The sequence below is a fragment of the Lissotriton vulgaris genome, chromosome 8 (assembly GCF_964263255.1).
Source record: "Lissotriton vulgaris chromosome 8, aLisVul1.2, whole genome shotgun sequence".
Lineage (NCBI taxonomy): Eukaryota > Metazoa > Chordata > Amphibia > Caudata > Salamandridae > Lissotriton > Lissotriton vulgaris.
This window is the reverse complement of record NC_141696.1, coordinates 201,565,914-201,593,202: the sequence shown is the minus strand read 5'-3', so window position 1 is coordinate 201,593,202 and position 27,289 is coordinate 201,565,914. Positions and strand designations below refer to the sequence as shown.

Below are 27,289 nucleotides of genomic sequence, written 5' to 3'. Positions count from 1 at the left end.
TTAATATAGAAATTAATACAATGTGCTACTTTTTCAGTCCTTACCTTGATTGCACAATATAGTCGGAAGATGAGGAAGTAGGGATGCTGTGGCCTGCTTGCTCTGACATTTGGAAGTGTATTGCGCTGCTCACACATGTAACCACTTGGGGTACCATGCAGGCTTTTAGGTTTCCCATTTACAGGCTGCGGTGTAGGTTTACTGTTTAAACACCCTTCGCCCCATGCTGCTTTGGGGTTCTCTACCCTCCCTCCCACACTTTTCTTTGCTGTTACCCCCACAATCCTTGCCTTACTTTACAGTCCCCTCCTCCCAGTGTTGCTTCCGCCGCCTGCATGTTTAATAAAAAAAAAAAAGATTTTTTTACTTACCATATAGTTACTGATCTAACCCTGAGGGGGGATATTGCATGCATGTTGCGTGCCTACAAAATGACTCGGCAGGTGTCAAAGGCTTTTTATTTGACCTTTAGTCAGCTATGCAGTGTGGCTAAAAACCATTGGCTAAGCCAATAGGACACTAAGGCGAGGCCAGTTGGCCTTGCCAATGCTTGTTTTATTTTGCTTATAAAATATTTCCCATATTTAAAATCACACGCACTTTACATTTCTTTACTTCTATTTAATTGGTTGGTTAGGTTTTTTACTCAATTCCTCACTTATTTTCTCGGCTAACCGCTGTGCTGCTTAGTCCAAGCTACTAAAGGCGATACAAGGTTACCATTATTGGAATTTATGCATGTAGTTTACTGTGTGGGCACTCTGTCACAGATCGCATCATGACCTCCAGTCGGGGTTTCTGCACTTTTTGATTTGTGACTTTTAAGATGCAGTGTATGCTGGCACTTGACTTTCACTTCAGGCTGGTCTATTTCTTACGCTACTGAGCTTCCTCTATCTTGTGGCCATTTATTTGGCTGTCTCTCTGTTAGTTTATTTTTCTGTAGGGGTTTTCAGCTTCCCCTTTTGCGAACAAGTTATGTTTTCTTAAATCTATGAATTTAGCACTGACGTGTTTAAACAAGCATTGGCAGTGGCAATAGTGATTGCTATGATTACGTGCCACCTGTAAGGCACAGGTTTGATTCACAGAAAGGCCTTCTTCACCTTTAAAGTAGAGCAAGCACTACAACGGCTATACTTTTTAAATAGTGGGCACACCTATAATTTTACCTTTACACCTGAACAAAGATCTTTATTAGTTACATTTTTAAGGTTCTGATATGGGAGTGAGGGTAAGAAATATTCCAGAACTGCAGTCGGATTAATTAAAAGGCCTCAGTAACATTCTCCATGTATTAGTTTTTCCTGATCCATGCCAACCGATCTTTCCATGTGTTCTGCATTATCGGTGTTTTCTATGGCAGTGTAGTTGGCAAAGGCAAGGGTTTGGAAATTCCCCTATTGGCTTGTTGCATAATCAACAAGGAAGTGTAATTAAAGATTTGGCTGGTTCTGCTCGAGAAGTGATGTTTTTCATGGAGATTTTCATATATCAATCTGTTTTTTTGTAACCAACATTTTTTTTTATTGAGGATTCTTGTTGCTCAGTTCATCTTTTTATTTTTAAACAGTTCTTTATTAAACATTTCACAAACTAACAAGGACAGCTACATCGGGGAAACTGATTAATACACAAAGATGTGCGGCAGACCATTGACAATAAGAGTTCGCTGTGATGAAGGGTGAACGTCTGAGCAGGAGGGAGATGGTGGCACTGGGTATGTGTGGAAGGTCGAGGAGGAGGCACATGCAGGCAGATTTCACTCCTTTAGCCTAGCTTTTTTTGTCTAAAGGCAACATTTTAATCTGCACAAAAAGACGAGGACTGCACGAATCGAGCCTTCGGTTTAATCTTCATTTTTGAAGGACGGTGAGTAATGAATTTCTTCAGTTCTGTTGTAAGTTTTCTCTTTGTTGAGCAAAAGTGAGAGGTGAAGGGAACCTCTGTCATTCTCTCTGTCTTCCACCCACACTAATTCAGGCACAATGAGAAATAAAGTTTAGACCTATAATGTTGGGTTGGATGCTTTGGTCCTCACGGAATAACCCATACTTTACCAGATAGGTTGATTCCAATAATAGAAGATCCGCGAGATCGCCTACTTCAAGTAGTGGTTATCTGCTGGTCAGTCAATGGAGTAATTTCAGATGTGAGTGTCACAGGTTTCATGTTCTGGGTACTTAGCATCAATGTACAACAATCATTGAGCCATTGAGGATTTTCGAATACATGTTATTACTAAGTTCCTTTTATGAGTCGTGGATGGAACCCAAACCTTCACACTTGCCCTAAAATTGGTGCAGAAATAAAACTATTGAATTTTCTCAAGGGAATGTTTGAAGCTTGAGGGCTGAAGAAGTTTAAAATGTCTTTCCACTAGAGTTGAGAACAAAATGATGCATTTGGCAAAAACAGCGGAGGAGAGAAACAGTTGCTGAAAGTTCAATCTGCTATTGTCAGATGGCTAGGTGCAGGCAGCAAGAGAAGTTTAGATTGGAGATTTGAGGTTATGTTTTGCTTTACAGTCCTCTGTGATTCAGGGGCAGCCAACCAGAAGCTTGATGTCCGCCAAAGCAGAGGCTAGTGTGTGTGTGTGTTTATTGTTGTTGTAAACAAATTAAGTATTTCATCTTGTGTGTAATGTCTATCCAGTGTTGGAGAGGAACGTGTTGCTTCATTGTCTCTATCTGATTACGAGGGTGGATTTTATCTAGTCATATATGGATCTGGTAGGATCTCCTGTTGTACTTGGACCTCTAAGCAGGGTCATCCCCAAACTTTTTGACTAAACTTTCTTGTTTCTGGACCCTTTTTTGTTGGGTTTTAGGACTCTATGCACTTTACCATTGCTAGCCGGTGCGAAAGTTCATGTGCTCTCTCCTTTAAAAAGTGGTGAAATTGGCTAACACTCAATTGACCCATTTAATTTACTTGTAAGTCCCAGGAAAATGTGTTTTCAATGGTGTCAGGAGAGCTGGGAGGGGCTGCTGCCCAGGGCTCCCTGAAAGCTAAGGTTTTCAGGGGGTACTGATCACACTTAAAGGGTACAGGGGCCCAGATAGAGGTGCTAGGAGAAAGAGGACTCACCTCTCACTTGTCCAGCCTCCGGGTACAGACCCTGTGCTGAGAAGCCAGTCTCCGGATACCACCCTGGGAATGGTGGGAGGTAGGGTGCTTAACACCCAGCGCTCTTGGCCCCCGGTCTTAGAAACCTCCGAGAACCCACAGGAGTGCTTGGAGAACTCCTTGCCATGCCAAGGACTGGAAGAGAGACCTACCCAAGGTCCCTGTTTAGAGCTTCCATTTGGCAGTCCATGGCGCGAGGCGTGGCTCTTGACACGGACAGCTGTGAGTGGCCTCTGTGGGTTGCTGTCCTTATGGGCAGAATTTTCCTTGGGTTGTTGGCAAAAGTCCTATGTACGTCGGAATGGGCCACATCACTCTGCTGCCAATGTTGGTACTGACTGCATACTGGAATGTATCTGTGAGCATGTTAAGGTTAGGAGCTGCAAAGATGGGATCCAGTAGTGAGGATGAGAGTTCCCAATGGTACAGTCTAGTGACCCGATAGAGTGTAGACAGAGGGATCCTACTGAGCTTGGAAGGTCATAGAACTGACAAGTGCCACTGCATAGGAGGGCCTTTATCCATGTTCTTTTGCATAAACCCTAAAGCCCATCAAGGTACTGTTTAGTCTATCCTGACGTGGCTGGAGGAGAGTCATGTTGAACTTGATCCTCTATGTGGGGTCACCCCCAAACGTTTTGCCTTAACCCCCCTATTTGCTAGACCCATGTACGATGGATTTTAGGTCTCTGTGCTGATAACTGCTAGCCTGTGCTAAAGTGCTTGTGCTTTCTCCTTTAAAACATGGCGAATTTGGCTTACACCCAATTGGCGCATTTAAGTTGCTTGTAAGTCCCTAGTAAAGTGGTACTACATGTGTCCGGGGCCTGTATATTTAAATGCTACTAGTGGGCTGCAGCAATGATTGTGCCACCCACTTATGTAGCCTTTCAATTATATCCTAGGCCTGCCATTGCTGCTTGTGTGCGCAGTGTTACTCTCATTTCAACGTGGCAAATTAAACCTTTTGTTTGGCCTAAACCTTCCTTTTTAATACATTTAAGTCACCCCAAGGGTAGACTCTCTAAACCGCCCACAGGACAGGGTGGGTTCTATTTAAAAAGTTGAACGTGTGCTTTTCAGTGTCACATGTCCTGGTAGTGGAAAACTCTCCTTCACTTTTTTCTGTATTCCAAGGCGTACCTTTCCCGTAGGATACAATTGGTTTACATTATTACCTTTAGTAAGTGATATCTTTTGATAGAGAGCAGGTAGGAAAGTCATGTTTAGTAAATGAGGAATTGTAATTTAAAACCTCCTTTAATGGTGATTACAGATTTTAAGTCACAATTCTGAAAATGCCAGTTTTAGAAAGTTGGCATTTTCCTGTCCTAACCATCTGGTGTAACATGACCAGGTGTATTTTGTGTGTTTTCCTAGACAGCGTCACAATAGAGGAACGGGGTGTTGGTAGGATTAGGGGAGGGGGCAGAGCGGTCAACTATCCTACTTGCACTTCAAAGGCCCTGGCCCAGCTCACACACAGGGTTTCACACTAGTGATGACTCTCCAGACGCGCAGTCACCTTTCTAATTCCTTGCTAGTTAGACCTGTTCCTCCAGGAACCCCCACTACTTTAGTATGTCTAGGGTTGTTTTACCAGTGAGATACAACAATAAGGTCATGTGCAGTAGGCAGCTGTTGTACAGGATAACCTAATGTGTATTTGCAAAGCACACTTTCATCCCCTTGGTACCTTTGCACAGAATAAGAGATGCTTGTCATTACCCAACTTAACTCTATATTAACCTCTGAAGGATGACGTGCTAAGTGGGCCTGAAGGAATTTGAGGGCAAACAGATTCCTGGAGGGGATTCATTAGTCCGTTGAGGCAACAGACCTGGCGTGTTCACTAGGGCACTGATTCTTGCTACGTTCACGATGTTTGTCGAGTGCAGAAGGGTTGTTGGTCATTTGTGACATAGTGTGGCACTATCCATCTTGCCCACTGAGGTTGTCCAACACCTCTTTAGAAACTAAATCTTTACTGAGTTTTAATCCTAACGATGGGTGAAGTAGTTGGTTGTTTTGTGAGCAACCACCCTTTTCTTTGTGATTGTGCCTCTGCAATTTGGTCTGTTTATTACTGGATTATTTGTTTTTCTGTATTTCGAGCCACTTTTTTCCTCACACTAACTCAAAAGTTCTTCCGCTCTTGAAGAGACACCTACTTAAATTTTTGGTAAGTCCCTTCCTGGCCCTCCTGGTCATTGTACTTCCTCAACAGATTAGAAGTAGTTCCCTAAAACAAAACAAACCAGTTTCTGTTTTAATAGTCCTATATATTTTTTTTAACAATTCTCATGCAACTTTAAAGAACTGTCTAGTTAGTCAGGGCTTTTGGCTCCCTCCTCTGTGTGTCTTCTGTTTCTGTGGATTGGAAACAATAAAGGTCTTTTTAAGTTCTGTCCATGTGTTTCCAGCCCTCTGAAGACGTAGTCCGCCTTAGATAATTCACAGCCTTTCCAGCTGCTGAACTTTAAAAGGTTATTTTCTTAAGCTAACTGCCACCCAGTCCTGTCTGATAACCAGTTATTCAAGTGTTCGGTGTGGACTCTACTTGTTTACAGTATGAACAAAAGTATCTTATTTTTTTGATGCCGGAACAAGATTAACGTTTGTACCGCCTTCAACTCTGCAAAGTAAAATCTTCTTCACCAACTTCAAATATTCTCTGAAAATACCACTCCCTAAATTCAATTATGGAAAGACTTTACCCTTACTGGTTACTGTTGTATTTTATTGTGTTTGTATTTATATAGCGCTTATTACTCCTTTTTGAGCAGTTAAATACTTTCTGCCTGATTACGAGTTTTGTGGTGTGGGAGCATACTGCCATGCCGGCAGCCCGATCCCGCACCCCCAAAGATGTGTGCCCACCAGTTTGAGTGTTTCTCATATCTGGCGGGCTTTTTTTGGAGGTCCCAGGATGGGGCACCTCAATAGGAATGCCAAAAAATGTTTCTGCAAAGCATGGACTGAAAACTCTATGCTGTGCAGGAACTGCTGTGCATGGGGTTGCTGGGGGCACATGTTGTGCTCCTCTGCATGCACCCTGTGCACATGGCCAACAGGGGGCCCGTGGGCCCTTCTTTGTATCCTCTCTGCCACGGTTTACATGGCTTAGGTTTCGCCATGTAAACCGCTGCAGAGAGGAAACTCATAATTTGCTTTGCTGAACCGCTGTTTTCCTGCCAAGCATATTGCTGCCTCTAAACCGTCGCACCATCGTCTGAGAATGACGGTTACCTGGCGGCATCTGCGCTGCAATGGCGGTTCGACCGCCCTAGTTGTAATAGGACAATTGGAGTGCGGCGGCTGGACCGCCACGTCTGTGTCTCTGCGAGTCTGGCGGTCTGATGACCGCCAGACTCTTAATCATGCCCTTTGCGGTGAGCAGTACACTACTCTGAAGCAAAGGTCATGGTTAAATTAGTGGTTTTTAGTATGGTTTTTTTCTCAGTAGAAATCCTTCCATGCTTTACGGCAGTTGTGGCGGAATCAGGAGGATTTGGATGTGATGACTCGCTGGGCTTTTTGGAGTATTTTAGTTCATGTGAGTGATTGGTTGCGGTTCTGCATTGGTTTATAATTTTTCACCTTCATTGGGTATGATGGGTGCTGCGCATAGATTGTTGAGAAAATTACTTGCCTGTTGGAAGAGGATCTGGTTCAAAGATCTACCTTAATGAATTATTCCCTGATTCATTGTCACAGCTGCAGGCCTGTTTAGGTGCTATCCTGTTAATCAGTCCATGTTCAGGAACTGAGGGCCAAGGCACTCTCAATGGATCTGGGTGGGCAGAAGGCACATGGGACCCCTGTGCATGCGTCTTGGACATCACTGCTGGTAAAGTTTGTAGTTTCTAAACTTATCCTCCAGAGGACTGTTCACGTGTTGTGAACCTAAGGTGTTAGGTTCTAGGAGGCCAGCAGTTGAAGTAACACGAGTAATTCATGCCAACGGAGATGACGGCCAGATCAGAATAAAGTTATGCATCATCGAAGAGCCCTTTCAAAGGCTTACTTTTCATTTCAGAAATAAGAGGTACGTTTAATAACTGGACCCCCAGCGTTCCCCTTAATACAAAAGGGGCCCTGTTGGGGTCCAGTGAAAGGGCTCTAATGCATGAGTAGCAAAATAGTTGCAAAAATGTTCACTGCCCATAACAAAATATGCATTTTTTTTTCCAAATGAGTTTTATTTTGCATTTTTTTTAAAAGGAGGAGCAGAATAGCAGTACATCACCAAGCAGCAAACAGCAGGTATAATACTGATTCATACATACAGAAAAAAGTACGTATAGTGCAACCGGATAAAGACAAATAGACCTTTCATAGGATATGTGGAATTCAAGTGGTACAAGAGCATCAAAAAACGCAAAAAACAAGAAAGGGAAAGTAACAAAGTGCCACTGCATAGCCTGTATAAGCCACATCCGTACTATAGATAAACTGGGATAGCAGCCTGAGCAATAAAAAGACCTATAAGTTGCACATACCCCCAAGGAGTGTCAATCGATATCTGGGCATCTCCTGTAAGTTCAGAGTCGCCCTGTGTGGTTTCACGTTGCTTAGCAACCTGAGCTCAATCCGAGCACTTTGTCCTATCACTATTTTTACCATACTCGCAGGGAACACTACGCCATCACGCGTGTGAGTCACGTCACCCCGCCCACCCCGGAAGCCGGTCTGAGTCTATTAATCACGCCGGCTGGCGTTTACCTTTAGCGGGGCGGCTTGGAGAGGCGAATAGGTACAATGCGACTGAACCTCTACGGAACTGTAAGTAAAGCTAATTTTGGACGGCCCGAGTGCCGAACTGTTGTCGGGCAACTTCCCGCCAGTACGGACCTTTGATGAACTTTTTTTCTTTTTTCCCCGTCCTTAGAATATGTCCCTTTACGAGGATTACCTTCCCTCCACCCTGTGAAGCCTTAAGACCCGAAGCAGGAGTAAGTCCTGTTAACCATTGGTCTTTTTATGTGTGCTGCATGTATGTTTGTCTAGTGTGTCTGTATGTACAAAAGGGTAAAGAATGCACCACACGTCGTTGTTATCTCACGCTAGTGTCAATGTGAGAAATCAAGCCACGCACAACTAATTTTCTGACCGATAAAGTAACGACATATTAATCACTGAGCACGCCAAAATTGATAATTGTGCTAGTTTGAGCCTCGAGTAGGCTTTGTCTTAGTACGTGTTTATTAAAACAAGTGCAAGCACCATCAAAAGTAGTTAATGGTGGGTAGCCTTGCATAACACGACGATCCTGAGTTGCTCTGAATGGGATGCACAGTAAGTAAAGAGACACGTGAGAGTCAGCACGGCACTTCGTTACAGGCTTGTAACTAGTATATTTGTGACCTTTTGCCATTTCTCTCCCACAGGCTTTTTGCTTTTCTCTCGTCCACCTGGGCCTGAGATTTTTTCCTACGGCAGATTTTTGTCAGTAGGGTTAAGGAATCTAGGACTGGCAGTACGTTAGTGTGCCCTGACCACCCATTTTCCTACGGTCCTGAAGGAAACCCGGTATCTTCCACCTAACGGGTTGAAACATGTAGACCTAGCACATAGTGATACACATGGTCATAACATACCTTATTGTATCCACACACTTTCTTTTAATATTGTCTTAGTAGCTTGATAATAAATTTGTATTTCACAAGTCATACCAGGACAATTTTTAACATTTTTTTCACCACTCGCACAAATACCAGCTCCACTGTAATCCAGGTGTTGAAGCACACCCTGATGGCACTCGGCTATCAAGGTGGACCCCGATGATGAAGCATGTCACCAACCAGGTTGGTGAGTGAGGGGTTTTATAAACAAAAGAAGGACTCTCTTTTGTAGTCATCTCACTCAGACTGTCTCTTGGGAGCATCTTCTGATGGTACTCCTCTATTGTTTGTTTCATAACCGAGATGATACATTCCGCAATCATATATGGTTATAGAGAAGGGTCCCAAGCATGTCTTCTGTATGCCCAACTCTAAACCACACTCTCCATCCACTTTGTAATGAACTGCCATATCATTTCCGTGCTTTCCAACCCTTGCAGTCATACAAGTTAACTTCCATATTATATATTGCCAGGAGTCTGGACCTCCAATCAACAAACCTAGGGGGATATAGGTTTCGCAAGCTTGATGCAATGCACATCCGTGCACCCGCCTTGGCAATAAATACCATATAAGATTATTTTTTTGCCAGCCAAGTGAAACAAAATAAAGTATGTTGATCTTTGTGTTGACAGCTTATTTACTGTTCTCTGACGTGACGCCACGTGTGCAGGAGCAAGGGCTGCAGGGAAAACAATGAGAAGTTGAGGGAAAACATTTACTTTTCTTATATAAACCACCAAAGCTTGGTCAGCTGCTCCCAGGCCCCGCCCTCCACCTCCATGTTGTTTTGACACGCCCAAAAACGGATGCGATTGCTGCATCGTTAGTCGCAAATATTTGCTGGAGACACATTGCATTCCTACGTGACTGTCAACGTTTTCAATTCTTAAGTCTCCAAGTCTCTCATTTAAAGTTTAGTTGAGGGGACTTGTAATATAAATATGGATATCACTAGGCTAGTTCCTCTTCTCCCCTCCTCCCCCATGCCCACTGAAAAAACATTGTAAGTGCAGAAGAGATGCCATCAAATGTAGAAGAAAGTATCCAGGCATTTTCAATGCTTTTGTGGATTTGAGGGAAAATTGCTTTCCACTGCAGCATTTTGCATTGTATACAGGACATATAAAAATTAACAGAATATTGAGAGGTAGCATTTTGAGACCGGTCTTGAGTAAAAATCGGGTGCAAGCGGAGATTGCGCCCGGCTATGCACTTTATGCACACAATTTCTTTTGTGAAGATTGTGCTCAATCCCAGGTTTGTTCACGCACCGTTTTCTGCAGGTTTAATAGAGAGGAAAATGCACGGATGAAGCAGCGAGGATTTCCAGTGGAAACTACGCAAAAAACCTGATCACAAAACCGTTTTTAAACCAGGGCAGGATTTTTGCATACACCAGAAACAAAAACATAAGTGAAATACTCAAACAGAAACCAAGAGAAATAAAAGAATCCTAAAGGTACAACACCGTGTATGAACTGCAATTATTGAAATGGCATCATACGAGGGACTAAAATAAATGATCCAATGAAAGGAAACAATATCAAGCTTTATGTGACAGCCACATGTGAAACAGACAACTTAATTTATCTAGTAACCCTTCCCATGCTGGTGACGAACCTCAGCCGTCACGCCCCGTGGTGGGCGTGTGCTGATGGCGGCTGGGGTTCGTCACGGCTGCGCCCTGTTCTTTTGTTTACCGCACAGAGGTAAAATCGCGGCCGCAGCAAAGGGGTTAAATTGCCCATGCGGCAAAGTATATGTGGGAAAAACTGAAAGAAAATTCAAAATGAGAATCAACGAACATAAATCTAACATCAGAACCAACAACGCAAAATCCTCTGTTGCAACCAACTTCATGGAGGCAAAACACAATATATCCCAGTTAAGATTCCTGATACTAGAGGTAATCGAAAAAGTTGAAGGAAGAGACAATAATAAACCTCTTTTAAGAAGAGAAAACTACAGGATAATGAGAATGCAGTCATGTAGACCACATAGTCTTAATGAACTCACGGAATATGCATGTTACCTATGAGTAACAATGGGACTGTTCTGTTCCAAGGAAGTTGCAGATCACATCCATAATGATATGTTTTATATCCTTTATATGTTTTGTCTCAAAGTGTTTTATTCACCTGCATTTGCAAACCGCACAGTGAGTCAAACCATGACAGTTTGATTATATCCGGTATCACATCGTAGTCTGTACCCACACCTAATATGGCCGCCGTATACCACATATCCGTAGTCCTTCTTCTCGGAACATTACTCGAGTCAGTCACGTTTTAAGCCGTAAGCTTGGCATAAACACACACCGCAAGAATCAAAACTATACTGCGATGCTGCCGGTAGTAAACCCGTTCGAAAGCACTGAAGACTAAATATAAGTAAGTGTTTCCAAGCGCATATAAGCGCGGGAGATAGAATACAATAACATGATTTTCGAACCAGCGCGAATCTAATTGCGGTTGTTAAACATTAGTCTTTCCCGGTTATTTTTTCAGCGTTTGAAAGATTGAGGCCATCGGACTTGTGAGTAAAACGTTGACGTTTAAACACATTGAACACAAATCAACCCACGTTTCTTTAAACATAGCCACATAAGGAGTCACATCACCTACTTAAAAAAACTGTGTCAATTCCTTAATGATGAGTGTTCTTTACACTAATAGAGTGCACATTAAACACATCACCAGGAAATATAAAATGCACAAATTAATGCATGCATAATGCTTTAATAAAAATGGGAATAACTTGATTGACAAAATGACATTGTATACAAATAGTGTGTTCTACTATAGACCTGCTCCCTGATGAAGAGCGATTTGGCTCGAAATGCATTGGAGTGTCATAAACACATGAAATGATTTATAATGCAGGAAAGTAAAATTGAAATGAAGTGAATTTCAATAAAACGAATGAAGCAGAAAAATAATCAGATTTAACATGATCATTTACTTAATAACCCTCTTGGAGGTCAGAAGCAGAGTGCCCATAGGGGGATGCAACCAAGAGTTATTGGAAGCACTACTTAAATAGTTACATTAGATGTTTCCTCAGGACGGAAACGTCACCTCGGGAGCACCCAGAAAATTCAATAAACTTCATTCTCAAAGCATTTAACTGACAAGGTTGTGCACAATCTATTATCTAGTCTTGATCAAAACAAATGAAACTCGGCATAAGAGTTTTTTAAGGGTTCAGTTTCCACAGGCTTTCTCTTTCAATAAAGGGAATTTATGTCCAAATGAAACGCGCCCTGGCTTCGGTAAACGAGGGTGAGATTGGCAGGGGAGCGAGAGTTGAGCAATATAAAGAAGCGAGCCCAGCCACGTTAATTACAAACAGATGGCGTGCGCCGCTGCTCGCTCCCGCAAGATGGATGCCACCAGAAGCACAAGTGCTTGAAACGAGCTGACCGATTTCTAAAGGTCACTCCTAGAGCAGTGCCATGCGCTGCCTAGGCTCAACCTAAAAAGGGATTCATACCATGGTCACCCAATCTTTCGCCTCTCTGCAGAGCTCACAGAGCAATTGTCACAAATTCCAGTTTCAATTGTGATTTTGTACAAATGTGTGAGAAGCAAGTCTACTGATGCCAATATATTGAAAAGGAAAAAGTAAAAGAAAATACAGTGCTTACAACTGAGCGGGTGGGTGTGTTGTGTGTTTGGAGATGGTAAAGAGGAAGAGTTGTGAATAAGTGCATATAGGAGAGAGTGAAAAGAATGTTGCTTAAGATGAAAGATGAGGTGTAAGATATGTAATTTATGTGTGAGACCAGAAGGACTCTGGTGTCATCCCTTATCAGCACACACTTGTGTCGTGTCTCCTTAGTTGAAGAAAACACTTTCAAACCATATTCGTTGTGTTCATCATTTATTTCATGATTTTCATTTTTGTTTATATTATTTCTTATCACATCTCTTCATGATTATCATGAAGAGATGTGATAAGAAATAATATAAACAAAAATGAAAATCATGAAATAAATGATGAACACAACGAATATGGTTTGAAAGTGTTTTCTTCAACTAAGGAGACACGACACAAGTGTGTGCTGATAAGGGATGACACCAGAGTCCTTCTGGTCTCACACATAAATTAGTTATTTAGACGTCGTGGGTTCTCGACGCCTCCTCATTGAGCACCACCAAATTGAATTAATCATAACAAAACAGAGAAAAAAATTAAATCAACTAAGCTGTGCATCTTCCTACACTTTATCAATGTGTAAGATATGTAGACAGGGCAGGAGAGGAGAATAAAAAGGGTGTGCACATCTAACGGAGAGTGAACCTAACAGAAGGGATTGATCCACTCAGAAGACCACTACCCCTTCCACATGCCTCAGTGGTGTGTAATTCAGTCTTTCAATTTCAGAATTTAAATGCTTCATTTTAGTTAATTACCACAAAATATTTTTTCCAATTTATCTTGTATAGATAACAATCCGTGACACAGCTAATCATCTTGGCTGGTTGTAGGTCTGTCAGCTGTTGAGTAATGCATCTGTATGCAGTAACGGAAAGCTCAGAAAGGAACTAAAAGAACGGCACACTGTGGGAATATAAGTTTAGTCTACATTAACACCCTTAATTATACCGGCCATACCAATTTTATAGACTCCCTAACACTCACCCACCCACCCTATCACCCACCCCCTAACACACCCACCCCCTAACACACCCACCCCCTAACACACCCACCCCCTAACACACCCACCCCCTAACACACCCACCCCCTAACACACCCACCCCCTAACACACACACCCTAACACACACACACACACCCTAACACACACACACACACCCTTGTTTATCCAATTTAAAACCCTGCTTTTTACAAACATTATTCCACATGGTGTGGAGAACAAGTTGGAATCTGACACAAACACCCCGATATGTTTTTTAGATGTAGTATTTTAATAGGGAAGTTTTAGAACTCCATTATACTGTGGTGCTAAGTATGAAGCCAATAGACTGCGGCCAAGCACCAGAACTGAAGTTTTGCAGCAACACAATTTCTTTCAAACTCGTATGTTTGTTCTCCTTTTTGCTCCTATTTCTGTTTCTCTGATAAGAGTCAGTTTATCAGTTAAATCTTGACAGTTTAAAAATACTGCTTGAATACAGTCTGCTGATGCTGCTAAACTGGACTTGTTACTAGCACGGGGTCGATGAAAGCTTGGGGGAGTGTCTTGTGTATCTCTTTCTGATTCTAGAAAGTAATACAGGCCAGTACTCTGCATACTTGGTGGGTGACTACCCAGAGCCTTTTGTAGCAAGGTGCATAACAATCATGGCTAAACCTTTGTGTGTGCTGGCATCAGTCATGCTGCACAGTTTCACTTCCAGTTATTACTCTTTCTGAAAAGCTTAGGGTTTCTCGAGCTTCTTTTTGGGGCCCATTGTCGGCCCTAAAGTGCACACTCTTGGTTTATCTCAATTCTTTTTGGTGACCAGGGAAAGAATCCCTGGTAAAGGGGAGTTTGAAGTCAATACTCCAACCGTGGAAGACCAGAGTCCCTCGGCCTCCACTGTTGTGAGACCAGGATTCTGGAAAAGAAATCGTGGCCCATTCTGCAATGAATACACAAACAGCAGAAACTGCATTTAACTGGTCCCAGAAATGGACTTGTAGTTAATGTAGTGTGTGTATATTATAACTTTAAGTCACAGCTATAAAGTTATAACTATAAATTCTATGGTTATGTAGTTTAAGTTGTTTTTGTAGAAAAATAATGAATTACATTTTTTACCTAAACCTTTTAGTTTTGTCGTCAAATTTCAATGGGTTTTATTTTTTTATAAAAAAAAGTTTCAGAGTGGAGGAGAGTGTCGTGGAATGTTGTAGAGTACAGTGGGGACAGTGTCATAGAATGTGTTTTAAAAAATATATATAAATCAAACTACTTTTCCCTACCGCTACACAGTTTGCTAAACTGCATCATTACTTCATCAACATTAAAACAAGAGTAATAAATATTTCACTATAAAACACACAGCAAAGCCATAGTGTTGTGTAAACAATATGGCTGTCTTTTCCTTTTGTTAAGGTTTTCATTAACCAATCCTTTTGAGTTTCATCATCATCAGGTACCAAGAGTAGACCACGGCCTAATATAGCAGTAGTTGTTTGTCCCTTATTGCTTAAAATCTACAGAACAATTTTACATCCTCGAGCACAACAGTCACTTTCAACACCATAATCTGTATTCCTGTGAAATTTCATCAAAATCTGTTCAGCCATTTTGCTCCTAAATGTCTTTAAGGCGTCTATGCAAAATGCATTGGTGGAAAAACTTGTTTTCGGAACACCCTTTTTTCTTTGCACCCCTTTAACCAATCCCCACAAAACGTTGCACCATCAACCAATATAGAAAAGAATATGTCTACAAAGTTTCGTGGAGATTTGACAAACAATGGTAAAGTTATTGCCAATCCGAAATCTGAGGACCACTACCTTTCAAAATCCTAACTATAGCTACATAGTGCCTACCGCTACTATGTCATCTATATGTGGCAAATACTGTATTACTTCTCATCTATTTCTCTTTAACATGACGTATATTAAAGGTTTGTCGCCCATTCCTTGGTGTGACGTCACTGCATTAGAGGCCACTGCAAATTATGTGTGTTTGGGTTAACATTTGTAAAACAAATAATTTTTAGAACAGTCTAAGATAAATACAGCAATATAAGAGCAAGAGCTAGAGGCTAACTAGCCTGTGGTGTAAAAGATGCCTGAGGTGTGGGCAGGTAGATTGTCATGTTTGACTTCTGCCAGTATATGTGCGCCTGTGTAACATCTGTCATTATTTTACAGGTCCTTTACAAAATAAATTTACAGTCCATCTTCAAAAACTCGACTTTGCTCAAGATGACCTGGGGAATTCTGGTTTCTTCACGTTAATTTACAATCAAGGATTTGAGGTTGTTGTTAATGACTACAAGTGGTTTGCATTTTTTAAGGTAAGCTTTAGACAACTTGTTTTTTCCTCTTGGTATTTTAGTCTGCCTGCTTGAGTGTTGAAGTCTTATTAGAGCATCTGCTCAGGGAAGAAGCTTGTCTTAAAGAAAACTTGTGCTTCCTGCTTGTTGATGGGTTGGAAAGTCTGAGGTAGAAAAGTTGGTCTTCCATTGGCACTTGAGAGCAGTTCCAGTTTAACGGGATTTTTTCTTAGAGCATATGGTACTACTAGCTGGTGCAAGAGAGCCCTTAATGATGCCAGAAGGCTCCTTTTAGCAAAGAGTAGGTGACAATTCCATTTTGAAAGGTCTAGTAGAAAGTTGGGGAAGATTAAATATGTGGTTTTTTTTTTTTGTGTGTTGGCAATAACTTTGACGCCATTTGACAAATCTTCACGATACTTTCCAAAAAATGTTCTTTGTTTGCCTAGTTTGTGCATGGACAGGTTTGGGGCAATTCCTTAAGCTGGGGGCAAAGACAATGGGGGGGGGGTTCCTGAAACCTATTTTTTCATAGGAACTTGAGACACCCCAAGGGACTGAAGGATGTACACCAGTTTTGGCAGACACTAGAACTTGGTCCTGAGGGCGTGTTTTCTGTTATTTGGTGCAACATCGTTCAGTAGTTTCTGAGCAATTAAGACTCTAAATCATTGTATATATGATGCTGCAGAGTTTCTTGAAAGCCGACAGATCTCTTGCTGAGATCTGATTGGCTGCCATTTCATCAGCTAGGTGTGGAAGCAGCCATTTTAGGAATCTGGACTCAGTCCTGAGTGCTGGGAAAAAAAAAATCCAAACGTAAGGATGTAGGTTAGGGATACTTTGACCCCCTAGACCTGGGTGGTGGGCTCCCATCGGGACCCCCCACTTGGGGACAAAGACTTCAAAAAAAAAAATAATAATTTTCAGCAAACTCTCAGAGGATCCACGAATCCCGGTAAAATAAACATAGAATGTGCAGGCACCTGCACTATTTAAAAAAAAAAAAAAAAAAAATATATATATATATATATATATATATATACACACACACACACACACTTCTGGGCCTGGCCTAGGCCCAAGGGGTGACACATTTATTATTTGGAGCAGTACATGCCCCCCCCCCCTCCCCGAGCCTCTAAGAGGTTCTGAGTACCCTATATCCCAGAGCCAACAGTTTAATAAAGAGGAATGGCTGCTGCTCCGTCTCCAACCCCAAGCCTAAAAAGGAACTCATCCCACAAGGCACAACTTTGCAAATGGGAAGGGAGCACATACCCCACCCCCCCAAAAAAAACATCTCAATACCAGTGAATGGCCTTGCTGACTCCATTCCCTGAGGCTAGACCAGAAACTGTGGCTATTTCCTGCCCAAAAGCAGGGGCATGGAAAGTGTAATGAGCTCCCACCTGGCAGTAGCACTAAGCAGCTCCAGATGGGTTGGAGCACAAACCCTTTTCCCCCGCCCACACAGTAATGCAGTCACTCGCACACCCACTGTCAAAGGTTAGTAGTTTCATTTAGGAAATTAAACCCACTTACATACCCATTCATACACTCTCACTCATCCATACAAGCACTCGCATTTCCGCTCCTCACCCATACATCCATCATGCAGACACTTACTCTACAATACAGCCTCTCGCACAACTCACTTAACCAAAAAGTATCTCACTTACCTGTACAGCCACTTATACAGCCAGTCACTCACTCATACAACCACTGACATCCGCTCACTCACCAATACGGTCACTCAAACAGCCACTCACTCACCCAAATAGCTACTCATGCACCTACTTATATACCCATACAGTCGCTCCTAGACCCCCCCCGCACCCCCCCCCCCCCCCCCCCCCCACACACACCCCAATACAGGCACACCAACACCCACTCACACACAGATACACAGTCACACACATGATATATGTTAGAAATTGTATCACTCAGCAGTAGTACAGAAAGTATACTATTTTAACCTTTGTAGTACTTTGGTATATATGTTTAACACTCATAATCTTTTACAAAACATGCCCTGGAAGCTGTAATCCGTGATGTCACTGACCATGTCATGAGTGATGTAATATGTGAGGTCATAAGCAGTGCATTGCTGCCGTAAATTATAGTTAGTTCAGCTAACTAGAACTGCTGAATTTCACTGGTTTTGTACGAGGGAAATCTGAGCCTAACTAGACCGTCCCTGTAACATTTGTTTTTCTAGTGGCATTTTGTATACAGTTTTTCTTTATATAAAATCAATTTAAAAGTAATTGACATGCAGGAGGAAGCTGACAATATAGTTTAATCTTTAGCCTGGAGACCTACATCAGCACATTTAGTGTTTAGATTTTAAGCGATCACAGGAGTTACTAAATGTTTTCTACTTACCTACTAATACACCAGTCATAATGTTCTAAAATGCTTACCTTTCCCTGTTACTCTTTGTAATTTGTTAAATGAGCAGGTGGCGAGTGTTTTGGTTATCACTCATTAGAACTATCCCCTGACTGCTCCCGCATTCACAGCTGCCTCCGAGTCTCATCACATTTTACTGAATTACTTCTTCAGTACAGTCTGCCGTTTCAGGGCCTGTGGGAGCACCACAGCACTGAATGTTGAACATTAGCTCTTTATCGATGGGAGGATGATCTATCCCTGTGGTGGGTCATATTTGACATTGTGGGTAGTGGTACAGTTTTGCTTGTAGATGGCAACCAAATGTATAGGATGAAATATAACATTGTAGGGAAGGGTTTCTGAACATATTGTTAACTATTTTACTGGCAGAGGTTTCCTGGAAATATAGTCCAAAGGAATATTTCCGGCAGTACTTAGGTTAATTCTTACAAAATTAAGAACTCCACAAGATTGTGGCGGTGGGGTAGCTATTATTCTAAAGGAGTCATGGGACATTGCCTCTTCTGAGTTGAGCAGTTTGGGTTTCATCAAGGGCTTGAATTTCTGCATTTCTGATTTCCCCTACCCTATATGTCGCAGGCCTACTACTATATAGACCTCCAGATTGCGCTAATCATCATCTTTAGGAGCTAAGCAACCTCATTGCACAGAAATCCCTACAATACACCAACTTCATGGCCTTGGGTGATTTAATTTTCCATGTGGACGACCCCTCATGTCCCCTGGCCTCGCAGCTTGTGCAAGACCTCAAGGGAGTGAACCTCACTCGACATGTTCTCGCGTCTACAAATAGAGTAGGCCATACTCTCAACCTCCTTTTCTCCAACATCCAATCCATTAGAGCTGAGAACCCTCAATGCATGACGTGGACAGACCACTATGTAGTTCCTTTCTCTTTTAACATAGGCAAACCACAGCCCACTGGCCAAAAACAGTGGTTGGTAGGTAGGAACTGGAAAAAAGTGAGTGCAGACAAAGTGGGTCCACTGATTCTTAACGGTGGCCAACTATGAACAGGAGATCCCAACGCGGACGCAGTTCTGTTTAATGCTAGGCTCACGACTGCCCTTGATGCGGTGGCACCACTAAAAAGTCCTAATTCTCTGAGACAATCCCCCTCAGCCAGTTGGTTCTCGGATGACCTTAGGAGGGAAAAAAGTGGATGTAAGAGATTGGAAAGGCAATGGAGGAAAGGTTATGCTCCAGAAACAAAGCCGGAGTATAAGGAAGCTTTAAAAAAAGCTGTTTGAATTGATAGGAGGAGCTAGAAAATAGTACTTTGTTAAGCAGATTGAGGGTGTGGAGCACTCAAGCAAAGATTTTCAGGATCGTCAGATCCTTCACTAACCAGTCTGCTGCTGAAGGGAAAATTCTGCCCTCCACAGCCTTATGCACGAATCTATCCAACTTCTTTGAGGAGAAGATTCAGATAGTATTCTCCTCTTTCACAACAGAAGAGCCACTTTTGGTTCCTCAGGCACCGATAACTTGCAAGTCAGAGGGCACCTTCACGGAGTTCGCCCATATTACCTTGCAGGAATGTCTGAATGAAATCTTAACGTGCAAGTCGGGTTCTCCCGTGGACCAATGCCCACCCAAGATTTTTAGATAACTTGCTCACTGGATTAATCCAGTATTAAATCGTATCTGGAATTTGTCACTGTCCACTGGCATTTTTCCTGATGTCGGGAAACAGGCTCGCCTACTACCCCTCCTGAAAAAAGCTAATGCCAATCCCATGGAGTTCGGGAATTACCGGCCTATCTCTTTGCGCCCGGCACCAGAAAAAATGGTAGAAAAAATAGCGCAGCGTCAACTCGCCAATTATGTCAATTTCCAGGACATCCTACACAACACTCAATCAGGTTTTCGGGCAGGATATAGTACTGAAACCCCCTTGATGGAGGTGGCATAGTCTATGAGAATGTCAACGGAACCTGGAGTATCTGCTGTGTTGAGTCTGTTGGATCTATCCGCCACCTTCGACACGGTTGCACATTCCATTCTGCTAAATAGACTTGAACACCTTTGTATTCATGGCACAGCCCTTGCTTGGATTCAGTCCTATCTCCATAATCGCACCCAAAGTGTATTTCTCCTGCCACATCAATCTTCACCTAAGCCTCTGAGGTGCGGGGTACCACAGGGCTCAGCACTAAGCCTCCTGCTCTTTAACACCTACCAGGTACCCCTCTTCAATCTCATTGATACCTGCGTCTCGTATGTAGACCACACCAAGCTGATATTCACCAATAAGGATCAGTCAAAGGACCCATTTCCTTGGTTAATGGGGTGCCTGAAAGACTTCACCAACTGAATTAATAACAACAAACTAAAATAAAAAACAGACAAGACGGAGGTCATGTTCTTTGGTGAGTCATCCCCCCTCTCCCACAGGACTTTGGTGGCCTGCTGAGATGGGCACTCCGCTTTGTCCTGCAAAGACCACTAGAAACCTAACCTTCAAGTGGGACTCTGATTTATCCTTTGAAACTCACATACGCCCTGTCTCGTCTGCATGCTTCGATAAACTAAAAACCCTAAAGAAATTCCTGCACCTCTTGCCAGAGGATAGCCGGAGAACATTAGTACATGCAACAGTTACATCTCAGCTAGACTATGCCAATAGGCTGTACATGGGACTTCCCCCGGTATCTGTTTCACAGACTGCAGATGATTCAGAATGTAGCTGCAAGATTTATTCCCAGAGTGCCTTTCTGCCACCACATTTCCGCTCGCATCAGGCTCCTCATTGGCTCCCGGTGGCAAAACGCATTGAATTTAAGTTCCCGCCCCTAGCTTTTCGGGCTATGCACAATACAGGACCGAGAAATCTTAGAAAGAGACATACTAATCGGCCCATACACTGAGATCCAATTCCAAGCTCCTACTTAACATTCCCCATTTTGCTAAAGCCAGAAAGGAAGGAAGGAAGGTCCTTTTCTGTCAGGACAGCTATGCTATAGAATGCATTGCCACTGCAATTTCGCATGTCGGACTCTGAATCCGAATTCCGAAAGTACTTGAAGACGTGGCTCTTCGGATACAGCTAGACAAGGTCACAATCTACTCACCTGACTACCGCTAAGCGCCGGGACACCTCTGAGGTAGCTCTTTGCGCTATACAAATATCATTATTATTATTATTATTATTATTATTATTATTACAATCACTCACTAACTCAGCTGCTGGCTGAACCCAAGGAACAGGAGCCTAGATCTTTGAGTCATGGAAACAAGAAAGCAATCTATGGGGTAAGTAATAATTCTACAGTGATTCCTTAACTTCACCTGTGACTACCTCTTCTTTTTCTAAAGGATACTTCCTAAAACAGACACTTTATACATTTATGTACGGTTGGTAATACTATTCTGCTGTGCAGGCAACTTCATAAGGCACAGATCCTATCCGAAGGCTGTAGAGGAAGGTTGTTAATGGTGTGTACAAAAGCAGTAGAGAAGAGGGCAATTTAGAGGTAGCCCGCTGAATCGCTATAGCCTGTTCTTAATTAATGGAAATACACAACATGCTGTTGTATTGGGCATCTAAGAATCCAAATACTCAGGTGAACACCGTAGAGTAAGCGTTTAGAACTTAGGAGGCTAAATAGTCAACTTGTACTTCAACGGGTAGGGAATCTCCAAACCTCTATAAGCCTTTTAGTGCCTCAATTGCCATCTATGTGTGCCTGTGAGCACTTCAAATTAATCTCTTCTCTTCCTGAGGATTTTATGTTGTAATCAAATGCATGCACATCAGTAATTGTGAATAGCCTACTTTTTGGTTGGCAAAAGAATAGTGAATCTAATTGGGGAAAACACTCTAAAGCCCAATTTAGCATGCCATCCAGATAAGGATGCAGGATTCAGATGCTAACATAGCACTTGGAAAAGAGATTTAGGTCTACAGCAAGAACCAACAAATCAGTAAGTGTGACATTATGATGTTGAGTGGCAGAGCGGGCACAGGGCAAGGTGTTGTGGCTTCATTCAGAAGCTCTGCGGGCTCATCTGTTGCAGATGCTAATATACCCTGAAAAATCTTGGTGTCTCTTTGTGTTGCGGCAGTTTAAGTAGGTATTCAGGCCCATTTGTGATTGTCGGTGTAAAATCCAAGGTTCCAAAACTATTGCAGATTTTTCATGTGTACTAAGTTCATGTTATCGTCTTTGGTTTCCATTTGATTTGAGGTTCATTCTTCAATTTGTGTAATTAACAGTACGAACAGCATGGCCAGAATGTTACAAGTTACTGCCACGAGACTCTTCCTGGTTGGGTCCATGATGTGTTGGGCCGGCACTGGGCATGTTTCGTTGGGAAGAAAATCTCATCTTCGCGCTCCCGTTCAGAAACCGTGAGGTCTTATGAACATCACGAAAGGTGAGTGTTTCACTACTCTTCTGCTGTTCTTGCAGGGCTTCTAGCTAAAATTTCAACAGAAGTGAATATTTAATATTAAAAAATATATATTTTGAAAGGTCTTTGTTGTAACAAGTAGTTGAAAACAATTCCCAAAATGTCCTCTTATATTCAGCTCTATTTAATTAGAAAATGTATTGGCTTGAGAATTTGGTATAATTTTTTTTTTTTTAACGTTTTATCGTCTAAAGAATTAACCTGAAATGTCAATGCTAGATGTGTAGACATTAGTTGTTGACATCCTTCTTTTCAAATGGAATTACCTCTGTGACCCTTCAGAAGGAATGTTGTTGCCATCTAATGCAGTATTTCTTTGAAATCTTATGAATTTTATCAAAAGAATATTTTGTTAATGGATTTAATAGTATTGAAACCTGCAGGATCCTAATCTGTGGACAGGACGCGCGCTTGGTAACTTTAGTCTAGGTTCCCAATTATTATGGTTAAATATTTAACAGGCTTTACACAGAACATGTGTTTTTTGAAAAGACATAGTCAAAAGAAGTAGAGTGTTTGAGCATACGAGTTCTTCAAATCCGTTTGACATAAACATTCTTAGCAACTAAATTATTTTCTTGACCTAGGAAATTGGGTGTAAGAAACACCATCTCTGCAACACAGTCCTTGATTGTGACATGCCTGAATTATATCTGCCGGGCAGCTCATTTATTTTAGTTTGTTTTAGGACTATTCACTGTAGGAAAGCCACTGGCATGTATATCTTGTGGATCACTGTCTCCAAAGTGAATTGGTCGCTATGTGTATTTGTCTCCTATATACCACCTGGAAAGCAATGACTTGATGCATCCTATATGATTCGGGTTTCACCCCAGCTGTTGTACAGAAACCGCACTGGTGGAGGTGGTCGATTGCATCAGGTGTACCCTTGATGCTGGTGCAAATGAGTTCTGATTATGCTGAATTTGTCAGCGGCATTTGATACAATCCCTTCACTCTTCTGATCCGCCTCCAGTCTGCCGGGATTTTAGGACAGGTGTGGAAATGGCTGGCCTCTATCCTTAAAGATATGGGTCAATAGGTGTGGTGTCCTCCGTTCTCTGCAGGACCACGGGTCCTTAAGGTGAGAGTGCCTCAGGTCTCAGCCCTGAGTTGTACACTATTTATCAATATCTTGCCACCCTGGCATTCTTGTCAGAGACCTTGGGTGCTAAAATAGTCTCTTATTCTGATGACACCCAGATGCTATTCTCATGGGGCAGTAACAAAGCTTTTCCAGGTGAAAAAAAATGAAATTGTTTGACTGAAGTTTTTCAATGGCTGTCTTTCTACCAACGGAAATTTAATGCGGGAAAGACTGAGCTTCTCTTCTTTGGTTTAAGATCGGAAGAGCCTTGGCAGACCTTTTGGCCTAAGGATGCTTCTCCATTTGTCCATCCAAATTCTATAAAAAAATCTAGGCATTAATTTTGATGGTGAGCTTTCCTTTCTTTCACAAGTCAGTGCGGTAGTGGGAACCTGCTTTGGCATGTTACATATGCTGAGGACGTTTCTGCACTTTCTGTCTTTGCCGGCTAGAAAATTGGTGGTCCAGGCTTTGATTACATCTAGACTGGGCTATGGTAATGCACTATATCCAGGCCTGCCCGATAAGTAGGTTGCAGGTGGTCCAAAATGTAGCTGCTCGTACAGTACTCCGCCTACTTCTGAGAACCCATGTGTCTTCGTCTCTCCGAGAACTGCACTGGCTTCCTGTAAGGAACAGGATTACTTTTAAGATCTTATTACTAATCCACCGCGCATTGCAGGGGACAGGTCCAGGATACCTGAAAGCTGAATCTGTTTCTACATCCCTCCCAGAAGCCTGCGCTCAGCAAGTCTCTTTTTGGACAATATTCCTTGGATCCTCAAATCCAGAACGGGGGGCTGGTCCTTCTCTTTTTTTGGGACGTCCTTTATGGAAGAATCTCCAGTTGGAATTAAGATGTCTAGCATCCACCTCTCTGTTACAAAATAATGTAAAACATGGCTTTTCTCTAATCGTTAATTCTGTTTCCTTTCACCTCTCGGTTTATCCCTGGTCTGTGCAGAGTGCCAGGACACTCTTCAGAGTAACAGTTGCACTGTAGAAATTACCTTTACATTACATTTCATTTCATTACATATCCCATGGTCAGGCGTTGTGTGTATGGGGACGGCCTAAGATCAGGAAGTAAATAATTTCTAGGTAGATGCAGCCTACATACACTACGATTGGTATCGATAGAGAAGCTCTGAAAGGGAGCAGAATGCTAATTATGGTGTCATCATTGCCCACTTGCATTGGTGCCTTGCACGGGAGACATTTCTTCACTTCTTTCTGCTGAATCTAAAAACATTTGAAGAGTCACTGCAGAATGGGATTGTCCCTGTGATTCTTGGACATATAAGGTTCTGTAAATAATTTTCGTAAGTACAGCTTTTTCAAGTGAAGCCATTTTGTTTATTTCTACCTTGGCATTCAATAGATATATAGTCACTGAAAAAAAGAATAGTTAAAACAACGTTATAGTGGGGTGTTGAAATAACACAACAACTAACATTTAAGCACTGAAAACCTTCAGGTATAGTTTACTAATCGAACTATAACTTGCGCCCCTTCCATGCGTTATTTATGACATTGCATATTTCTTTGATCACAACAGGGTAAATGAGCTCCTTTATGAATTTCACTGCAGCACGGGTTGGCCTTTTGTGGCGTGGTTAGGCACAGGGCTTGGCCAGAGACCAGCCTGACTCCTTGTGAAGCGGTCGCTCCAGCCTTCCTCCCGACCTCGTAGCGCTGTAGTGGTATCATAGCGCTGCTTCTCCCCACTGCCATACTTTTAATTGATTCTGCACCCGGTCTCTGGCGTAGCGCTCCGCATTGCTTTCATTGATTATAATATTTAAATTTGCCTGTGTGCGTAGCGCTGCTTCTTCCCACTGCCATACTTATTAATTGATCTCTGGCGTAGCGCTCCGCATTGCTTTCATTCATTGTGTGTAATATTTAAATTCGCCTGTGTGCGTAGCGCTGCTTCTCCCCCACTGCCATAACCTTAATTAAATTGATTTGGAACCCGGTCTGTGGCATAGTGCTCCGCATTGCTTTGCTTAGTGATTTTATTTATATTGTGCCTGTGTGCTCCACCGCTAGATCGCATTACTCTCATTGGCCCCTGAGCAAAATTGCTGCCTGATTGATTGCGCCCATAGCGTCCTGTTGTCATTGTTGTTGCTTCCACCATTTTGTTTTGCCTGCAGCCCGTCCCTCCCCATACGCTCCCGCCTCCCAGCTCCCCCTCCCACGCTCCGCCCCCTCCACTTCTCCACTTATGACAGATGCATCTACGCGCAGCGTCCACGCGCAGCGGTCGCGCCCTATGCGCGCCGAAGGTGCGCCAAAGGTAAGCCCGTCCACGCCTGGACCGCGCCCAGGGCCTGTCCCCCTGGTCCCCGCCGCTCCCAACCCACTAAAATCACATATGATGCCGCAACTCTCCTCGCCCTCAACCCCGGACGCACACCACAATGCTGCGAAACCACTCCAGGACGTACCCACGGCCCATTTGCCTGCCTCTCCTGCAAGTTCAACTGCTTCAGGACCCTCACCAAACCCACTTCCTCTACACACAGCTCCGACTCTAACCACCTGAAGTGCATCCTGCATAACACCCGCTCGGTCCACAGACACGCAACTGAACTCTGGGACCTACTCGACACTGCGTCACCTGACATCGCCTTCCTCACAGAAACATGGATGAACACATCATCAGCACCCGACATCGCCATAGCCATACCGGACGCTTACAAGATTATCCGAAAAGACCGCACCAATCAAACAGGAGGAGGCATCGCCATCATCCACAGGAACACCATCAAAATCACGACCAGCTCCGACTATAATCTTGCAACCGCCGAACATCTCCACTTCCAGATCCACACCGACCCCAGGACCACACTTAGAGGCACCCTCATCTACAGGCCTCCAGGTACCCGCACTCAATTCAGCGATGACATCACAGACTTCGTCAGCCTACATGCCCTCGCCTCCGAGAACTACATTCTTTTAGGAGACCTCAACTACCACCTTGAAAACAAACACAAAAGCAACACCACCACCCTTCTGGACAACCTGGACAACCTCGGACTCAAACAACTTGTTGACACCCCCACCCATGCAGCCGGACACACACTCGACCCTATCTTCACTTCCAGCAAGCATATCTCCTTCAATCGCACCACAGCTCTCCATTGGAAGGACCACAGCTGTATTCACTTCAGCTACAAAACCACCCTGAACCACAACCTATTCCTCGGAGAAACTGGAACAAAATCACCTCCGACCAACTCCTCACATCACTAAACCAAAACCCTCCCACCCTCTCATTGGACCCAAACCAAGCGGCCACCAATCTCAAGCAATGGATCACCCACAGTGCTGACGAATTAGCACCCCTGAAAAAGCACCAGATCAAATCAGCCAGCAAAAAGGCTCCCTGGTTCAACGATGACCTTAAAAAATACAAGAAGCTATGCCGCACCCTGGTGAAAACATGGAGAAAAAACCCAACCACCGACAACCTGGCCACCCTCAAGGCAGCCACCTGCAAACACCACCAACTGATTCGATCCGCCAAGAAATCAGCATTCAAGGATCGTCTCGACAACAACTCTCACAACAGCAAGGAACTCTTCAACATCGTCAAAGAATTCACCAACCCCACCGCAGCATCTAACGACATCACTCCCTCCCAAGA

At 43.0% G+C, this 27,289-nt stretch overlaps 1 protein-coding gene across 1 annotated transcript in view; it reads left to right on the top strand.

Annotated features, from left to right (window-relative positions):
* The window catches only part of CTSC (cathepsin C), a 57,289-nt gene that overhangs the window by 3,828 nt on the left and 26,172 nt on the right, over positions 1-27,289 (top strand). The window contains exons 2-3 of the mRNA XM_086933981.1: positions 15,589-15,734; positions 22,351-22,511. Coding sequence (XP_086790107.1) covers positions 15,589-15,734; positions 22,351-22,511 — 307 coding nt within the window. The remainder of the gene's footprint in view (positions 1-15,588; positions 15,735-22,350; positions 22,512-27,289) is intronic.